The sequence below is a fragment of the Zeus faber genome (assembly GCF_960531495.2).
Source record: "Zeus faber genome assembly, chromosome: 10".
NCBI classification, from domain to species: domain Eukaryota; kingdom Metazoa; phylum Chordata; class Actinopteri; order Zeiformes; family Zeidae; genus Zeus; species Zeus faber.
The window spans coordinates 28027571-28044529 of NC_137199.1; the positions used below are offsets into that span (position 1 = coordinate 28027571).

Sequence of the window (16959 nt, forward strand, 5' to 3'; positions counted from 1 at the left end):
ATCACATTTTATTTTATTTGACCAAATCTGGCAATTTCCGCCGCTCATCCGAAGCATGACGCTGGCGAGAGTAGGTTGCCAATAAGAAGCGGCGCAACTTCCTGTTTCTAGTCCCTTACATTGGCGTGGAATTGCGAAAAACCTGATAAAACGCTCCGTTCGTGACCGTTTTTCCCCAGTATAGCATATAAAGACCATCCGTAAATATTGTGAGTTTCCCATTTTTGGAAAGGAGATTTAATTTGTTATTTTAAGACGTAAACGTTTGCCCCATTGGACTGCATCCAAGCACAGTGAAAACCTGCAGCGGAGCGGTGCGTTCCTCAGTGAGGTGGTGCTGTGGCACAGTGGCCTCAAGTGAAAAATAGCAAACCCACCCTTTAAAATCTCCTTTTCAAAAAACTGTAGGTTTGTGATTGGACATTTTAAACATTTCTATTGCAACAGCTTGGCGGAGGCTGGGGCTCGAGTCCATGAGGTGAACACAGTAGGTCAGTGCAAAATGGCTGCAGAGGATCCACGGCCGTCTGCGTTGACCCTGTGCTCCTGGGAAAGGAAAGGAAACGACATTAACATATGTGGGGTCAGAGTCCAGGGCCGCCTGCGCTCCAAGGGCTTCCTGGACGGACACAGATCAGCGCTTCGCTTGGATTACAACCTACTGGAGTGGAGGACCCCTGGAGACCATCCACCATCCCATCCTCTCACAGCAAACCTCAGCCCGGGCTCGCTTTGCTGCCAGACGGGCTCAGACACATGGAACCTATTAATAAATTCGCCTTAAGTAATAATAATAATAAAGAAAAAAGAACATTAATTGGATTCATAAATTTATTTATTTACATGAATATTTTATAGATCTATTTCGGGAGCAGCCGAAAGAAGAAGAAGAAGAAGAAGAAGAAGAAGAAGAAGAAGATATGTTGAATCTTTCATATAAGGCAAAGCAAGTTTATAAAAAGGAATTCAAAAATAGAATAAAAATGTACTGAAAAAAACTCTACAAAAACCCTTTCAAATTGGGTTTCTGCAACTGCAATTGGCAAGGAATTCAAAAGGCATATAAAGTATATATATTATATATATATAACCTCAGCGCTTATCCAAATAGATTCAGCCAGCACAACCGTAAAATACCTTTAATTCTTACATTATAAGAGTAAATATCCTGTAAATGTGTTGCATTGGAAGGTTTTAAAGTATCAGCACTAGCTTTGGTCTAAATGCCATGAAATCATGATAAAGTCTCAGAAACAGAAAAGCATGACTCGTTGAATAGGATGAACGCACGAATAGTTAGGGAGTGAGGAAGCTGAGTTCCTGCTGCCCCCCAGTGGCCAACGTCTGACATTACAGCACAACCGTAAGTGGTTTTCCTGCAGGAGGCCAACGCACACATCGTATACCGCACTGTAGGAGTTGAAAAGATAGTGACTCTTATCAGCAAAGTACAAGGCCAGTGTTTGTAATGTTATCTGCCCAAAGATTAGGGCTCAGCCATAAAGCATGTAGCTGACGATTGGGCTCATTTCCAGAAGAGCTTTGAAAACAAACAGCCTCACGTGTCCAATTATGGTTTGTTATCTATACGTACACGGAGCGGGAGTCACTGGGCGGTTGTTTTTCAAGAAATGTGCAAGATAACCATATTTTAAAAGCTTTATTTACAATAAAACATTTCTCTCTCTCTCTCTCTCCCTTATTCCACAGCCCTGGAAAGGCACTGCACAGCCTATTTACATATATTTGCAAAGAATAAAAAGTCTCATATCACAAAATAACTAACATTTTCAAAACAGGTGAAATTCCAACATTTGCATTGCACAACGCCATAATCCCATCGAAATTCCACAAAGCACCTTCGTCAAAATTTGTTCGGAAGCAGAGTAATATTCCAGAGACGATTAAAATCAGACTCATTAGAAAAGTGAGTCCACATGAGTTCAGAAGTGTATATTAAAATGCTTTCAAGCTGTATCATGAGATGCTTTACTCTAATGTGAGGTTAATATTTACTTATAAAATACACAGAGCGTTTCTTAATGTAAGAAACACACACGTGTGCTGTAACACGCGCGGCCACGTGCCACGTCGTCCACGCCCAGCGGAGGTCACGGGCAAGTGACACCGCGCGGGAGGACGACACACACGGAGCGCCGCGTCGAGCTCCGCTGTCAGTCACTACGTTGTGACCAGGTCGGCCACAGAGTTCACTCCTTCGACAAAGAGGCCCGGAGGCCTCAGAGGCTCCTGAAGAACTGCAGCGACAGCTCGTACGACAGGAACATGGTGGCGCTCATGGGAAAGCCCCGGATGGCGTTGACCGATGCTCCGCGGAAGAAAACCTGCAGAGAGAAAAAACTAAAATAAATAAACAACCAGAAACACGCTGAGTGAGCCGCTGTCCGAGTTGAACAAGTTCACGTCCCAGATCGGAGTTCAATAAAAAGCACATAATGATAAGCTCTACGATCCATGTCCCTTTCATATATACAGTGAATGTGTGTACACACACACACACACACACACACACACACACACACACACACACACACACACACACACACACACACACACACACACACACACACACACACACACACACACACACACACACACACACACACACACACATTTTGTATATATATTTTTTAATATCTTCTTTATGTTTATTGTATAAAGCCATTTCTTTTGATTTTTGTGATTCTTTTCTACTTTAGTAGACTTTATTACAATTTATATTACAATAATTACCTTATTGAATTTTTTGTACTGTATTATCATAATTATTATTATCATTATTATTAGTAAGAATAATAATATTATTATTATTATTGTTATTATTGTTTTGATGTGTTCTGGCAACATTTTCCTCCAGGGATGAAGGTATTATCCATCCATCTGCTCTCTTTTTTAGTTTTGAAGTGCCCTTTATTAACCGACACCAGATCAGGCCGGAAGAACAGGTCAGACCGTTTTCCATCGATCCGGTGTCCTCAGCTCAGACGGTCGTGTTCATACAAAAAACACCAAAAAAAAACCACTTCTGCTTAAATAAACAGGTCAAATGTTTGTTTTTGATGCTGTGACACAAAATAGGTGCCGAGCTGTGGAACGCTGCCTGGTCTCTGCAAATCAGTGACTTATTAGATATTCTATGTGTAATACAGACACTGGTCTGATGTGATGTCCCCGGTGGTCAAGCCGTGTAATGCGGGTTAAACATGAGCAGAGTCAGACCCAGGCACGGGCACACACACACACACACACACACACACACACACACACACACACACACACACACACACACACACACACACACACACACACACACACACACACACACACACACACACACACACATACACACAGTTTGTGGAATATATATGGATTCCCTGAGGGGCCCGTGCTGCTTTGTGAAGTTTCCCCCAGACCCCTAACAACCCTGGTGTTCAAAAGATTATGGTTAAATAGTCATTTAATTTAAAGTAATTTAAAGTTGAGAGTGATGGTAATCTTAATGTTTCTGAGAAAAGCCATAAAATGTTGCGGTGATGCAGGAAGTCTCAAGCGAAACCAGGCAGCACAGATCTTCCGTTATGTTCTGGAAAGATAGGTCCTGAGCATTGAGACAAATTCCACCCATATCTATATTCATGTTTAAAACTCTCAAACTTTCATATTCCAACTTTATTTTACTCATATTTAATATCACATTCTATTCATATTATATGAAATAATATGACTATTTTTATGAACCACTGGACCAAATCATATTACTAATATGATCAACTGTACTCAAAATGATTCCGGCTCTGGTTAAAATGCTTAGAAAATGTTGTGTAAGTGAAAAAGAAGAAGTGTGAAAACACACAGGGAGATGTTTGATATTCACCGTCTTCCCCAACAATTCCATTCTCCTGGGGTCTGGCAGTTTGTCCAAATTCTCGAAAATATTTGGGCAAAAGCCGGATAATAGCTGAGCGGAGGAGCACTGTCATTTTACTGACCGTGACCAACCAAAACACAGTAAACTTCATTTGAAAAAATACCAAATCTATTTAGTATTTTTTAAGCCTTTCTGATTTTTCATATATCATATTGGTCAAATAAGTTTGTTAAATATTAAGCTTTTGTACTATTTTAGGATACAACAAGGCTTCACCTTCGACCACACATGTGACCTGCCACTGATCTCAATGATTAACCGTCTCACTATCTCATCTTAGGAATGCAAATTGACCAACAACAAGTGGATTTGAAAAAAAATCTGACCAAAAATACTCAATATATTGTCGTTTGTCGACCAAAACTGCTGTAAATGAAATGCTATAAATTCCATCGACTAAACGGCCGTAGTTAGTTCCAGGTTCTAACCACTTCCTTTTAGAAGGCCTCACCCCATCCCACACCCGCTCGCTCTCTCTCCACCCGCTCTCCCCTTTCTCACCTGCAGTCCCTCCGTCCTGTAGCTGCTCTGGATGCAGTGCAGGATTCCTCTGTATTTCCTCTGCCGCTGGGCGTCCGCCTGCATGCGGCTCTTCACCACGTCGGCCGGCGTGGCCGTCACCCAGGAGATGGACCCTGGCGGAGGCGAGAGGAAGCGGAAAGTTTAACCCCAAACAAACATTAAAGCCATTCAAACAGATCACCGTGGAACTTTGACACATCACGGTAGAACTCGCCAGGTCTCCCTTTCTGGCTTTAGAGTTGGTTTGCTGTTATCTTTTTATTCCTCATTCTGAAGTTAGACCTCAGACCTTATTGACCCCCCCCCGGCAAAGAAATTCCACAAAGCAAGAATTTCTGCTGATATAAGAGAAAAGAAAAAGAGGTATAAGGTTTCCACGTCCCAATGGGAAAAGTGTTTGGGAAAACACTGGTAAACATTTTAAATGATGTTACAATTTATTTGTCAATAAATTATTTTTATAATGTGGGTAATTACCATGCACTGGTAAGTTATTCTGCAAAACCTGGAGACTGAACGATCAAACCATTAATTAAAGAAATCAAATGTGTCACCATGTGATGAAATCCACGTGTGTGATGAAGGGGTAAGACTTCACGTCAACTCAATTGAAACTTAATTTAGATAACAGCAAACTATTATAAACCTAAAAAGCCGTTCTAAACATTTTAACATTAAATGACCGAAACGGTACACGGCTATTTCTTTGCTCCCAGGATAACACAAATTTGAAATCCTGCAAAATATTTAGTCGGACATTGCAATTATAACTTTATTTGACTATTTTGCCGTGATGTGTCTGACTCAGAGCAGGGTGTTGCTTTGAATTCCTAATATCTTAAAGCAGTTTGAAAAACCTTGGATAGGAGAGTCAATCACCAGGAAGTGTAAACCTGATCAGTCTGGCTGCAGTTATATGGCAAAATAAACAACAAAGAACAACTAATTTGGCAACGTCTTTTTGCAAAGACATCTGTTTGTCTCATGCAAGGCACCAAATTGCTTCAAGGTGGAGAGACAAGCCTCTCTGGTCATTTACGAGTTGTTTGTTTCATCGTCTGTTTCAAGAAATGTTTCCGCGCTTTTTCAACATTTCTGAAAGCTGACTGGTACTAACGTCAATGACTTTTCCATCATTGGTGACACCACTCAGATGGTCCAGATCTGTTTTCTGCCACCCGGCTACGTGTGCATCCTTCATTGTTTGTAAATGGGAAACCTGCCTATTAGATAAGACAAACAAAAAAAAAGAAGAGGAAAACAGGCGGTAAAACCTCCGGCGGGGGTTTGCCAGTAGTCCGTTACAATTGAAAATGCAAAATGTCATATTGTATGGAATCCAAAACCCCATGTAAAACGATCCGTTTGAGGTCCACATTTAAATATAAGGTTGTTTTAGGTTTGATACCAGGCCCTAGACCCAAGAACTCCCTTGCATATTCTGGGTCTTAACTCATGCCAACATTTAGGTCATACTTTGCCAACGCTGGTGATATACTGTACACCACTACTTCTTACTACGTGTAACATAAGCATCCATTTGGGAACGACACCGTTCCCAGGACATGACCTGGAGCTTCCACACCAAACCCCTCGCTGTTTGATATACGGCTCACAGCTGTTTGGGACACTCACGCATGCCTGGCCCGGCCCACGTGGGCAGCCCTGGCATCTCAAACACATCTTGTGAAAATAAGACGGACCACTCGGTCCAAACACGCCAAAATAAAGATCACAGGCCCGGGGAGGAGCAGGAGGGCCCGACGCAGGCGCAGACCTCATTCGGCTGAAGGTCTCGACCGGTTTGTGTTTCCAAGACTGCTCTGCCATCTCATGCAGCCAAACAATTCAAACCTCAGAATATGTGGAACATGCCTGGAAAAAACCTGCATGTTTCGCCAGAGGAATATCTCCTAAATTGAGGGAGGTATTCAGGCTAAAGTATAAATTCACACGCTGTAGACAGGAGGTCAGTGGGGAAACGGTCGTCAGCTTCTTTATATGAACTTTGTATTAAAGTGCCTCCACCACGCTCCATCCATCCTGAAGGACGTGTAATCAGGGATTTTTAGCTCTTGTATAAACAGCACAGCAGCCTGCAGCAAGTCCATCTGTGGCCGAAAGAAAACCTCAAACTCCACAACAAAATGTATTGGAAAGCTCTATCACACATGCAAAATGAAATCCACCTTAAGTTCGGAATAAGAAGAACACAGTGGTTCGATTATAAATTCAAATGCAAATGAGCGATTCCTTTACTGCAGTCTTTTATACAGACTGTTAAGCATTAGGCCTTAAAATGTAATTTTATTGTCAATATTGAATCTCTACTAAAAGTGCAATTAACATTTATTCACTGTATTTCATTTCATAAAATTTAAATGAGGGTTATTGTTTATTGTCTTTTTTGGGGAGGTTACTGTATGAATTGTACATTGCCAATTGATCATTTTTTGTTAACTATTAGGTTTATTGCATATTGTGATTTTTATTCGTATTACTTTATTATTCTTCTTTTTATTATTGTTGCCTATTGTTTTGATGTGAGCTACCATAAATCAACAATTTCCCTCCTGAAATCCTCTCTGCTTTTATTTGAAATGTAAAGTACAATGTAAAAAGGTTATTTTTTGATTCGTTTTTTATGAATGAAGTTTACGATTATTCTCATTTTTCTTATTATTCTTATTTTTCTTTTTTATTACCTGCCAGTCCTCCGGCCAGCCAGATGGAGCCAGGGTGGGGGCTGGCCTTGCCGTCGGGGCTCAGCAGATTGCAGAAGAAGGCGTAGGGGATGAAGTAGAGGGTGTAGCCCGGAACATCCCTGAGGATCATGGCCCCGGCCCCCCGGTAGAGGCCCTGGACCCCCTCCCTCTGCAGGATGCTGCTAATGCAGTGCAGTGGCCCCCGGTAGAGCCGCTGGCCCGGCAGCTCCACGGGCCCCAGTGGGATGTTGGTACCGCCGGGGGCATTTCCGGCAAGGTGCAGGTTCTCTGGACGCGGGGGGGACAGTTCAGTCAGAGTGATTTGGATTCTATTCAGAGAGTCACGTGTGTCCCCCCCGAGATTAGATCAACTTTATTGATCTGTAAAAGGTGAATTGGGTCATTACAGAAACCAAGTATACAAGTGCAAATTGAGTGCCAAGGAGCAATAAAGGATATGCAGTACATACCTACAAACTGTCTTATATAATGAAACATTATAAATATTATATCTATCGATTTATGTATTCAGATATCTTCACTTTGCTGTGGTGCTAATTTATATTTAGAAAGAAGCAGTTTGAACAAATGAAAACTGTTGTTTCCTCAAATTATCACCATCACAGATGTCTGCCACACTACTGCTTGGTACAGTGGTACCTCGACTTGCGACTGCATCTACTTACGACTAATCCAAGATACCAGTAGCAATAGTCGCGAAAATTTGTATCGACTTGCGACCGACTGCTCCAAGATACGAGCGTGGAAATTTGCAGTTGGTGCGTCGGCGGCCAGTCAGCAGTCAGTCAGCAGTCAGTCAACAGTCAATCAGGGGTCAGTCAGCAGTCAGTCAGCAGTCAGTCAGCAGTCAATCAGCGGTCAGTCTGGGGTCAGTCAGCAGTCAGTCAGCAGTCAGTCAGCAGTCAGTCAGCAGTCAATCAGCGGTCAGTCAGGGGTCAGTCAGCAGTCAGTCAGCAGTCAGTCAGCAGTCAGTCAGGGGTCAGTCAGGGGTCAGTCAGCAGTCAGTCAGCAGTCAGTCAGCAGTCAGTCAGGGGTCAGTCAGGGGTCAGTCAGCAGTCAGTCAGCAGTCAGTCAGCGACCTAGATCGTGTGTGCACGTAGTTCGTGGCTTATCAATATTTTTTTCATATTTACTGTGTTTGTGCTGTGTATTTTGTTTATTTTCACCCTTCATGATGAGTCCTAAGAAGAGGGATGATGGGAAAAAGAAAAAGGCAACGACTCCAATTGAAACTAAGAAGGAAATCATAGAAAAATATGAGCCTGGTGTATATGGGAAAAATTGTTTCGACATACGACTGTTTTAACATACGACCGTTCTTATAGAACGAATTACAGACGTAAGTAACACTGTACTAACATATTACTTCCTGCCAGCACATCATATAAACCTACAGTTTAACCCAAACTAGACCAACGGGAGTCACTGCTGAACTGAAAATAACTGAATCAGAAACTATACGATAGATAGCAGCAAAGGAACCATGATGATCATAAACAAATAAAAACAATAAAGTATACTATACACGGAACGGTCACAACAATAAAACCACTGACAGGTGAAGGGAATAACATTGCTCATCTAGTTCCAATGGCACCTGTCAATAAATACTTCATTTATTTCAAAGGGCGTTGTATTGTGATGTTTAGCTTCAAGTAGTTACTAGAGATCACTGAATGAGTAGTAATGCACATTTTAGCTACGAGACCATATTAATTAGGCTTAAAGATTGATTTGCTTGAAATAAACTCATCAATTTCTCCTCACTAAAACAACACGGGAGTGGTGCCCTCAACGAGACGTTTATCAGTTATTAAAACGTAGGTGGTAACACTACAATTGCGCTGTATGCACAGTGACAAAGTGCACAGTTCCCTTTGAGTGTCGTTGACATTTCCTCCCTACCTGCGAGGACGGTCTGGGTCTGCATCTGCAGCCGGATCTTCACCAGGTCCACGGGGGCCCCCAGCCCCACGGACACCAGCCCCGTCAGCATGCTGGCCAGCGTCAGGTCCAGCATGCTGCAGGGATGACGCCCGTCGCCATAACGATACTTGCTGATGACTCTCTGGGTGTTGCTGAAGAAACCAAACACCACCGAGTTGTACACAGTGATGCTGGCCAGAGGGAAGGACAAGCCCTTAAAGAAACCAGCCACCTGGAGGGAGGGAGGGAGGGAGGGGGAGAGAGAGAGAGAGAGAGAGAGAGAGAGAGAGAGAGAGAGAAGTGATCAGTAAAGCTAGTCGTGACCAAAATCCCAAAAACACAACAATAAATGGGGGCCCAGAGAAGGAAAGTTGAGACAGAGGCTTGTGCAGTTTAAGGAGCTTATAGGCGGGTTACAAAGGTAAAAAGGAATTCTGTTAAAAAACCCCCCCCCAAAAAAAAAAAAAAAAAAACTATAAAAAAAAGGTTTGCAATTTATGCATACAGGATGAATGATTATATCAAATTGAATATAATACATTTAATTATGCTGTTTGAAATCATCTCATAATTTATTTTAACTTGCAAAGATGGAAGACATATGAAAATGATTGTTAAAGTGAGATCTTTCCTATATTCCTGAAATTTGGCTTGTGAACCGACAAAAGCCTTACAAAGAAAACGCTGTTGTGGGGCAGTGTCTCTGAGACACTCTGCAAACAAGTTGAAGGTGTTTTTAGCAAGTGGTCGTTATATAAAGAAAACAAAAGACGGAGAGAAAGAAAGAAGGCTGCAAGCGCTCATGGGTCTTGAGCCAAACTGATGTTTTCACAACAGTCAAATTTCCTCAGCAGGAGAGGAAAACCAAGGAGGGGAAAGACAGAGAGAGAGAGAGAGAGAAACAAACAAAATGAAAAAGGAGGAAAAAGCAGCAAACGTAGTTTAAACAGTGAAACTTCATATATCAGAGAAGGCAAAATAATGACAGTCTTGATCTCCCTATAGTATAGACAGTTCCGTATCTAACAATAAAAATCTTCTCATAATATTTTCGGTTGAGGTCCTAAAAGGCATCAAACTGAGGGTCCTCGATGGGAAAACGATTGAGAACCACTGCCCTAGACAACGACAGAGACAAAACGACCCGATTGAAAAAACAAGCAGAGACGAGGATGCAAACAGACACATTGGGAGAGGGACAGACAGACCGATGGAATGAAAGACAGACAGATGGACAGACAGACAGACGAGTCGTTCCTTACGGTTTCCTTCCGGTAGATGGTGAGGACGCAGTGCAGCGTGTTCCTGTAGCCCTTCCCCGCCTGCAGACGAGTCTGGTGAAAAACACATCAACCAGCGCCATTAATTCCTAAAACCCCTCAGATAGGACACTTTGACAGAGTCTGCAAACATGCTCAAGTTAATTAAGAAAAAACAAAAAGGCATGGCCTTTGGCCCCGAGCACGCCTCCACCATCACATGGACACTGTCATGGTCCAGCCACGTCAATATACAGGTTGCAGAGATAATCAGCGGAATAACTATCAACAACAACTTATTTACAACAAAACTAAACATGTAATATAAGCCTCTCGAGTGCTCTTTAGCAATTTGATCTTGTGCGGCAAAACAAGAATTATTTATGATCAGCTCACTCAAAATAGAGCAGCGCGCCTCCGTCTCCATCGCTCTGAGAGCCTCATCAGCATACAAGCAACAATACTAATTAACAATACTAATACTAATAATCATGATGATCATAGTAACAATAATAATAACAATAATGATGATGATGACATAATAATAATAATAATAATAATAATAATAATAATAATAATAACAACAACAACAACAACAACATTGATGGACCATTTACTTTACCAGTGACTATGTATTAAAAACAATATATATATATAACAATATATAAGGGTACGAAAAAAAACCATGAAAAGGGAAACTCAATATAACCGGGCCTACAACACATTAAGTCTGTGGTCAGGTTAAGAAATCGGAGAACTTTTATGAGTTTGACTACGAGTACATGTGTGTTCTTAGTTTAAACCAACAGGGTTGACCACATGCATGCCGACTCTCACTGAGGTCAGCCTGAAAGGAGGGCGTCTTGGAGAGAAGTTAAAGGTTATTGCAAAGTAACAGCCATTAGGCTCCACAACACATAGATTGATTATAGATTATAATTGGCTAGAATTGCTTGCGTACCTTCACTGTGTCCAGAGGATGACCCACAAACACACTGGAGGCTCCTGTGGCAGAGAAGAGAGGCGTCAGATTGTCAGGAAACAAACTAAACATGACGGTAAAGCCAACTTTAAGAGAGTTGATGCAAACACAGACCAAGGTACGTCCGGGCAATATAAACACAACACTAACTGGATGATGCATCTCCCTAAAATATACTCTCCTGTTCCATTTCTATGTTCAGTCCATTATTATACTGCTGCAAAAGGCCTGTTTAACATTTATAATTCAGAGGTGTTAAAAAGAGGAAACTATAAAACATCATCACTGAGGTAGGCCTATTGCAAAGGCCAAATTAGATAAAAGCGGGGTATAGGATTCAAAGAGATCCCAGATTTTGGATTTTAAAAGCCAATGTGTCTTGCTTATGTGTCTGATGAAAAGACACTTTCTGTGCCTTCCTCGTTGAAGGCTTGTGGCCTGACAAAGGGGTTCTCAATCTGGGGTTTACGACCCACTGGGAGTCCTCAGCACATTACTCAGAATTCCCTCACGGGGATTGATAAAGTGCCACCTGTTTTGAAAATAAATAAATAAATAAATAAATAAATTAAAAATACTAATAATAATAAATAAATAAATAAATAAATAAATAAATAGATAAATATAAATAAATAAATAAATAAATAAATAAATAAATAAATAAATAAATATATATATATATATATCCTTTTTGTTTTTAGTGGGGGGGGGGTCATCAGACAGAGCTTAGCCTTTTTAGGAGGAGTTGGCCATAAGAAGAAGTTTGAAAATCCCCTGGCCCTCAAGGTCCGGCCTCGCAGTCTGCTTGTATAGCGTCCACGGGATCAGGGTCCCATGGAAGCTACACAAGCGGCCTGTGAGGCTTGACCTTCGCCCTGAACTTGGACAACAGCGAAATGCATTTCTTTGGGACTTTCTGCATCGACCCCTCATCGGGCAGGTGGCGAAGGGCCCCCGGACGCGTCGTCGTCGTCGACAGAAGAAGAGGAGTATTGGAAACAACGGCGATTTTAATCCTTTCGAGCACAGAGTCAAGCTGCACTACAGTTAGAAAAACGAGGCGTCCGGTTTCGAAAGCGAGACATTGCTCCCCCTTTGGAGTCGCTTATTGCGTAGAAACACAACAAAACAGAACCTCGGGCGGAATTAACCGTGTATTTGATATGACAGCCAAATTCAAACGATGTTTTCTATCAATACAACAGCGACTGACGTGCACAGAAGGAAGGCGCAGGTGTGTGTGTGTGTGTGTGTGTGTGTGTGTGCGCGCGCTCAACAGCAACACCTGGTTGGATGGGATGGATCACACGCTGTCCATGATAGGGGGCAGGCAGAAACACGAACTACAGAGCTGCCATCCAACCGGGACCGGGGCCCGCTATTGCACTGGGGTGGTAAGGTCAGCTCATAAACATGTAGGGGACACCCCGCTCAACTCTGTTTACCCGAAACTCTGAGGGCCCCTCCTGCGGCCCTCTCCTCTCACATAACCTTAACAATACACATTCATAAGTTGTTATAGCTCGCACACACACACGCACACACACACACACACACACACACACACACACACACACACACACACAGAGTGTATATTCTTTCTATTGTGGGTGCATAGAGAAACCTATCAAACAAAGTGGCTCAACTCCCTGTTCCTGGACCGTTTGACAGGTCAAACTCCGGAATCCGCCGAACGGGTCTTGACCAGTTAACAGGTCCGACGGCAGCTCTCGGTCCCCGGCGCGACGTCGGCGTTTTAATTGATTGCGCTCTACCCACACAAAAAAAACAAAACAAAAGAAAAAACCCCAAAAACCCATTTCTGTTTCGTTTTATCTCGCCTTTCTCGGGAAAAAAAAGGGCTCGTGTAGGCGCGCCCAGTTGGAGAGGGGGGATAGATAAAAACAAAGATGCGGAGCGGATATTAAACAAACAAACAAAGGATAAAATTTAATAAATCAATAAATCAATAAACGGGGACACCGCAGAAAGCACCAACGGGCCCCTTTATGCGGGGACAAAAAAAACCCCAAAACCCACACACACCACCAACAAAGCCGCAGAACTGTCTTCTGAAAACTAGATCTTTGGAGCGGAACGACGATCATCTCAACGAACCCAACGAACGAACCGCACCAATCCGAGTGGAACTGAGGATGGAGGAGGAGGAGGAGGGTGGAGGGTGGGTGCTGTCGCAGGGCCCCCCGATGCACGCATGCATGCATGGAATGCAGATGGCACTTCTCGACAACAACAGCGACAGCAGCGACAGCAGCGACAGCGGCTGCTTTTCCTATGGGTGTCTTGCGCTCGACCCTCCGAGGCGTCGTTCCACACGCACGGCGCACACCGGCTGGAGCTGCCCGAGCACAAGTGACTGATAGAAACCTTAGCTGTGTGCTTTTTTTTTTAGTTTACAGTTGTTATTTTTTTAATTTGTCTTTTTATTTATTTATTTATTTTTAGTGTTTACGTTTTTGTTTTGTGATGCCACTCACCTCCTATCCACCCTGCGATAAAGTCATCTAAGTGAAAGCAGCTCAGTTGTGATGCGGCGGCCAGTTCCTTCCTTTTGGTCATGTTTATCTCCCCCGCTGCCGAACCGCGCCGTCCGAGTATCTTTCAGTCTAAACTTTGATTCTCTCTCTCTCTCATCGAACGCTCATAACCTGCGAAACAAACTCGCCGACAGCGAAACGAACCTCGACTTGATGTAAAAGGTGCTGGTGGGCAGTGGGGCGAGCCCTGCACTGTTTCGGCCAATCGCCGCCTGGTATTTTGGGGCGACGGTTACGCCGACCAATCAGCGGCGGGAATTGTTAAACAAACGGGCGGGCCCAGCCAATCGGGGCAGGCATGGAAATGAGCCATGAGGACCGAGGCCGAAATATAAATTGGTGTCGGAGCTAAAAGTGAAAAAGAAAACACACAACACGGCGCGATGGAAATGGAACGTTATTGTTTATTGAATTCCGATGCCAAGTCACGGACAATCATTTTAAGATCTGTGGGCTTTCTAAGATCCGATTTGGAATTGTTTTTTTTTTTTTTTATTAATATACGTACAGTGGGGCAAAAAAGTATTTAGTCAGCCACCAATTGTGCAAGTTCTCCCACTTAAAAAGATGAGAGAGGCCTGTAATTTTCATCATAGCTATACCTCAACTATGAGAGACAAAATGAGGAAAAAAAATCACATTGTCTGACTTTTAAAGATTTTATTTGCAAATTATGGTGGAAAACAAGTATTTGGTCAATAACAAAAGTTCATCTCAATACTTTGTTATATACCCTTTGTTTGCAATGACAGAGGTCAAACGTTTTCTGTAAGTCTTCACAAGGTTTTCACACACTGTTGCTGGTATTTTGGCCCATTCCTCCATGCAGATCTCCTCTAGAGCAGTGATGTTTTGGGGCTGTCGCTGGGCAACACGGACTTTCAACTCCCTCCAAAGATTTTCTATGGGGTTGAGATCTGGAGACTGGCTAGGCAACTCCAGGACCTTGAAATGCTTCTTACGAAGCCACTCCTTCGTTGCCCGGGCGGTGTGTTTGGGATCATTGTCATGCTGAAAGACCCAGCCACGTTTCATCTTCAATGCCCTTGCTGATGGAAGGAGGTTTTCACTCAAAATCTCACGATACATGGCCCCATTCATTCTTTCCTTTACACGGATCAGTCGTCCTGGTCCCTTTGCAGAAAAACAGCCCCAAAGCATGATGTTTCCACCCCCATTCTTCACAGTAAGTATGGTGTTCTTTGGATGCAACTCAGCTTTCTTTCTCCTCCAAACACGACAATTTGAGTTTTTACCAAAAAGTTCTATTTTGGTTTCCTCTGACCATATGACATTCTCCCAATCCTCTTCTGGATCATCCAAATGCTCTCTAGCAAACTTCAGACGCGCCTGGACATGTACTGGCTTAAGCAGGGGGACACGTCTGGCACTGCAGGATTTGAGTCCCTGGCGGCGTAGTGTGTTACTGATGGTAGCCTTTGTTACTTTGGTCCCAGCTCTCTGCAGGTCATTCACTAGGTCCCCCTGTGTGGTTCTGGGATGTTTGCTCACCGTTCTTGTGATCATTTTGACCCCACAGGGTGAGATCTTGCGTGGAGCCCCAGATCGAGGGAGATTATCAGTGGTCTTGTATGTCTTCCATTTTCTAATAATTGCTCCCACAGTTGATTTCTTCACAACAAGCTGCTTACCTATTGCAGATTCAGTCTTCCCAGCCTGGTGCAGGTCTACAATTTTGTTTCTGGTGTCCTTTGACAGCTCTTTGGTCTTGGCCATAGTGGAGTTTGGAGTGTGACTGTTTGAGGTTGTGGACAGGTGTCTTTTATACTGATAACGAGTTCAAACAGGCGCCATTAATACAGGTAACGAGTGGAGGACAGAGGAGCCTCTTAAAGAAAAAGTTACAGGTCTGTGAAAGCCAGAAATCTTGCTTGTTTGTAGGTGACCAAATACTTATTTTACGGAGGAATTTACCAATTAATTCATTAAAGATCCTACAATGTGATTTCCTGGATTCTTTCCCCCCATTCTGTCTCTCATAGTCGAAGTGTACCTATGATGAAAATACAGGCCTCTCATCTTTTTAAGTGGGAGAACTTGCGCAATTGGTGGCTGACTAAATACTTTTTTGCCCCACTGTATATATTCCTAATTGTCTTTTATCTATGATCGTGACTATTATTTAATTTTCAATTGAATAAAAATATATTTCCCATTTTGAAAGAACATGTCACATCAACGATATGATCAGTTTTCCTTTACAAAACATAACGTTTTAATGTCAATTCAGTAATCATTACTGATCCAAATACATGCAGGACAAAATAAATGAATTATGACAAAATAAATGAATACATGACTAAATAAATGAACACATGACTAAATATATGAACAAAACATTTGGAAACCTCACAGTTGGTTATTTTTTATTGCTGTGTAATCTGTGCTGTCGCCATAGTCCTCTTTGTAGAATTAAATGTAAACCTTTTCCCCTATTCCCCTCCGACCTCAAACAAATGGCCAACACAGATAACAGACAACACACACACACACACACACACACACACACACACACACACACACACACACACACACACACACACACACACACACACACACACACACACACACACACACACACACACACCCTCCCTTCCTCCCTCCCTCCAGCCCTCCCCCCACGTGGCGCACGTGTTTGCCACTAAACGTCACCAAACCAATTTCTTAAAAAAAACTTCAGCGCAGCAAAATGAGTTATACACTAATCTCACACAAAAAAGACAACAAAAACATAATAAATAAATACATAATCATTACAGATAAAATAAAAACATATTTATATAAAAACATTAATCAATTTACATTATTGTATGTTTTATATTACTCCCCAACCATGATAGATAGATAGATAGATGTAAACGTCAGAAAATAAAATACAATTTATATATATGTACATGCATACAGAGAAACGCACATTGGATTGAGCACTTCCATCTACGTGTATTTATTTTCCAAATTACAGAAATGAAAAAATAAAATATTTATAAATTAACAAATAAAAGTCAAGAGAATAAAA

The 16959-nt window shown here is 42.3% G+C and overlaps 1 protein-coding gene across 1 annotated transcript; it reads right to left on the bottom strand.

Moving 5' to 3' along the window:
* Positions 1 to 2240: 2240 nt before the first annotated feature.
* Positions 2241 to 13944, bottom strand: slc25a48 (solute carrier family 25 member 48; the record flags this gene model as incomplete). The annotated part of the gene is made up of 7 exons (XM_080008244.1): positions 2241 to 2345; positions 4451 to 4584; positions 7177 to 7464; positions 9103 to 9355; positions 10386 to 10457; positions 11344 to 11387; positions 13863 to 13944. 7 exons carry the CDS (start codon positions 13942 to 13944, stop codon positions 2241 to 2243), a joined length of 978 nt encoding a protein of 325 aa, XP_079864370.1.
* Positions 13945 to 16959: the final 3015 nt, after the last annotated feature.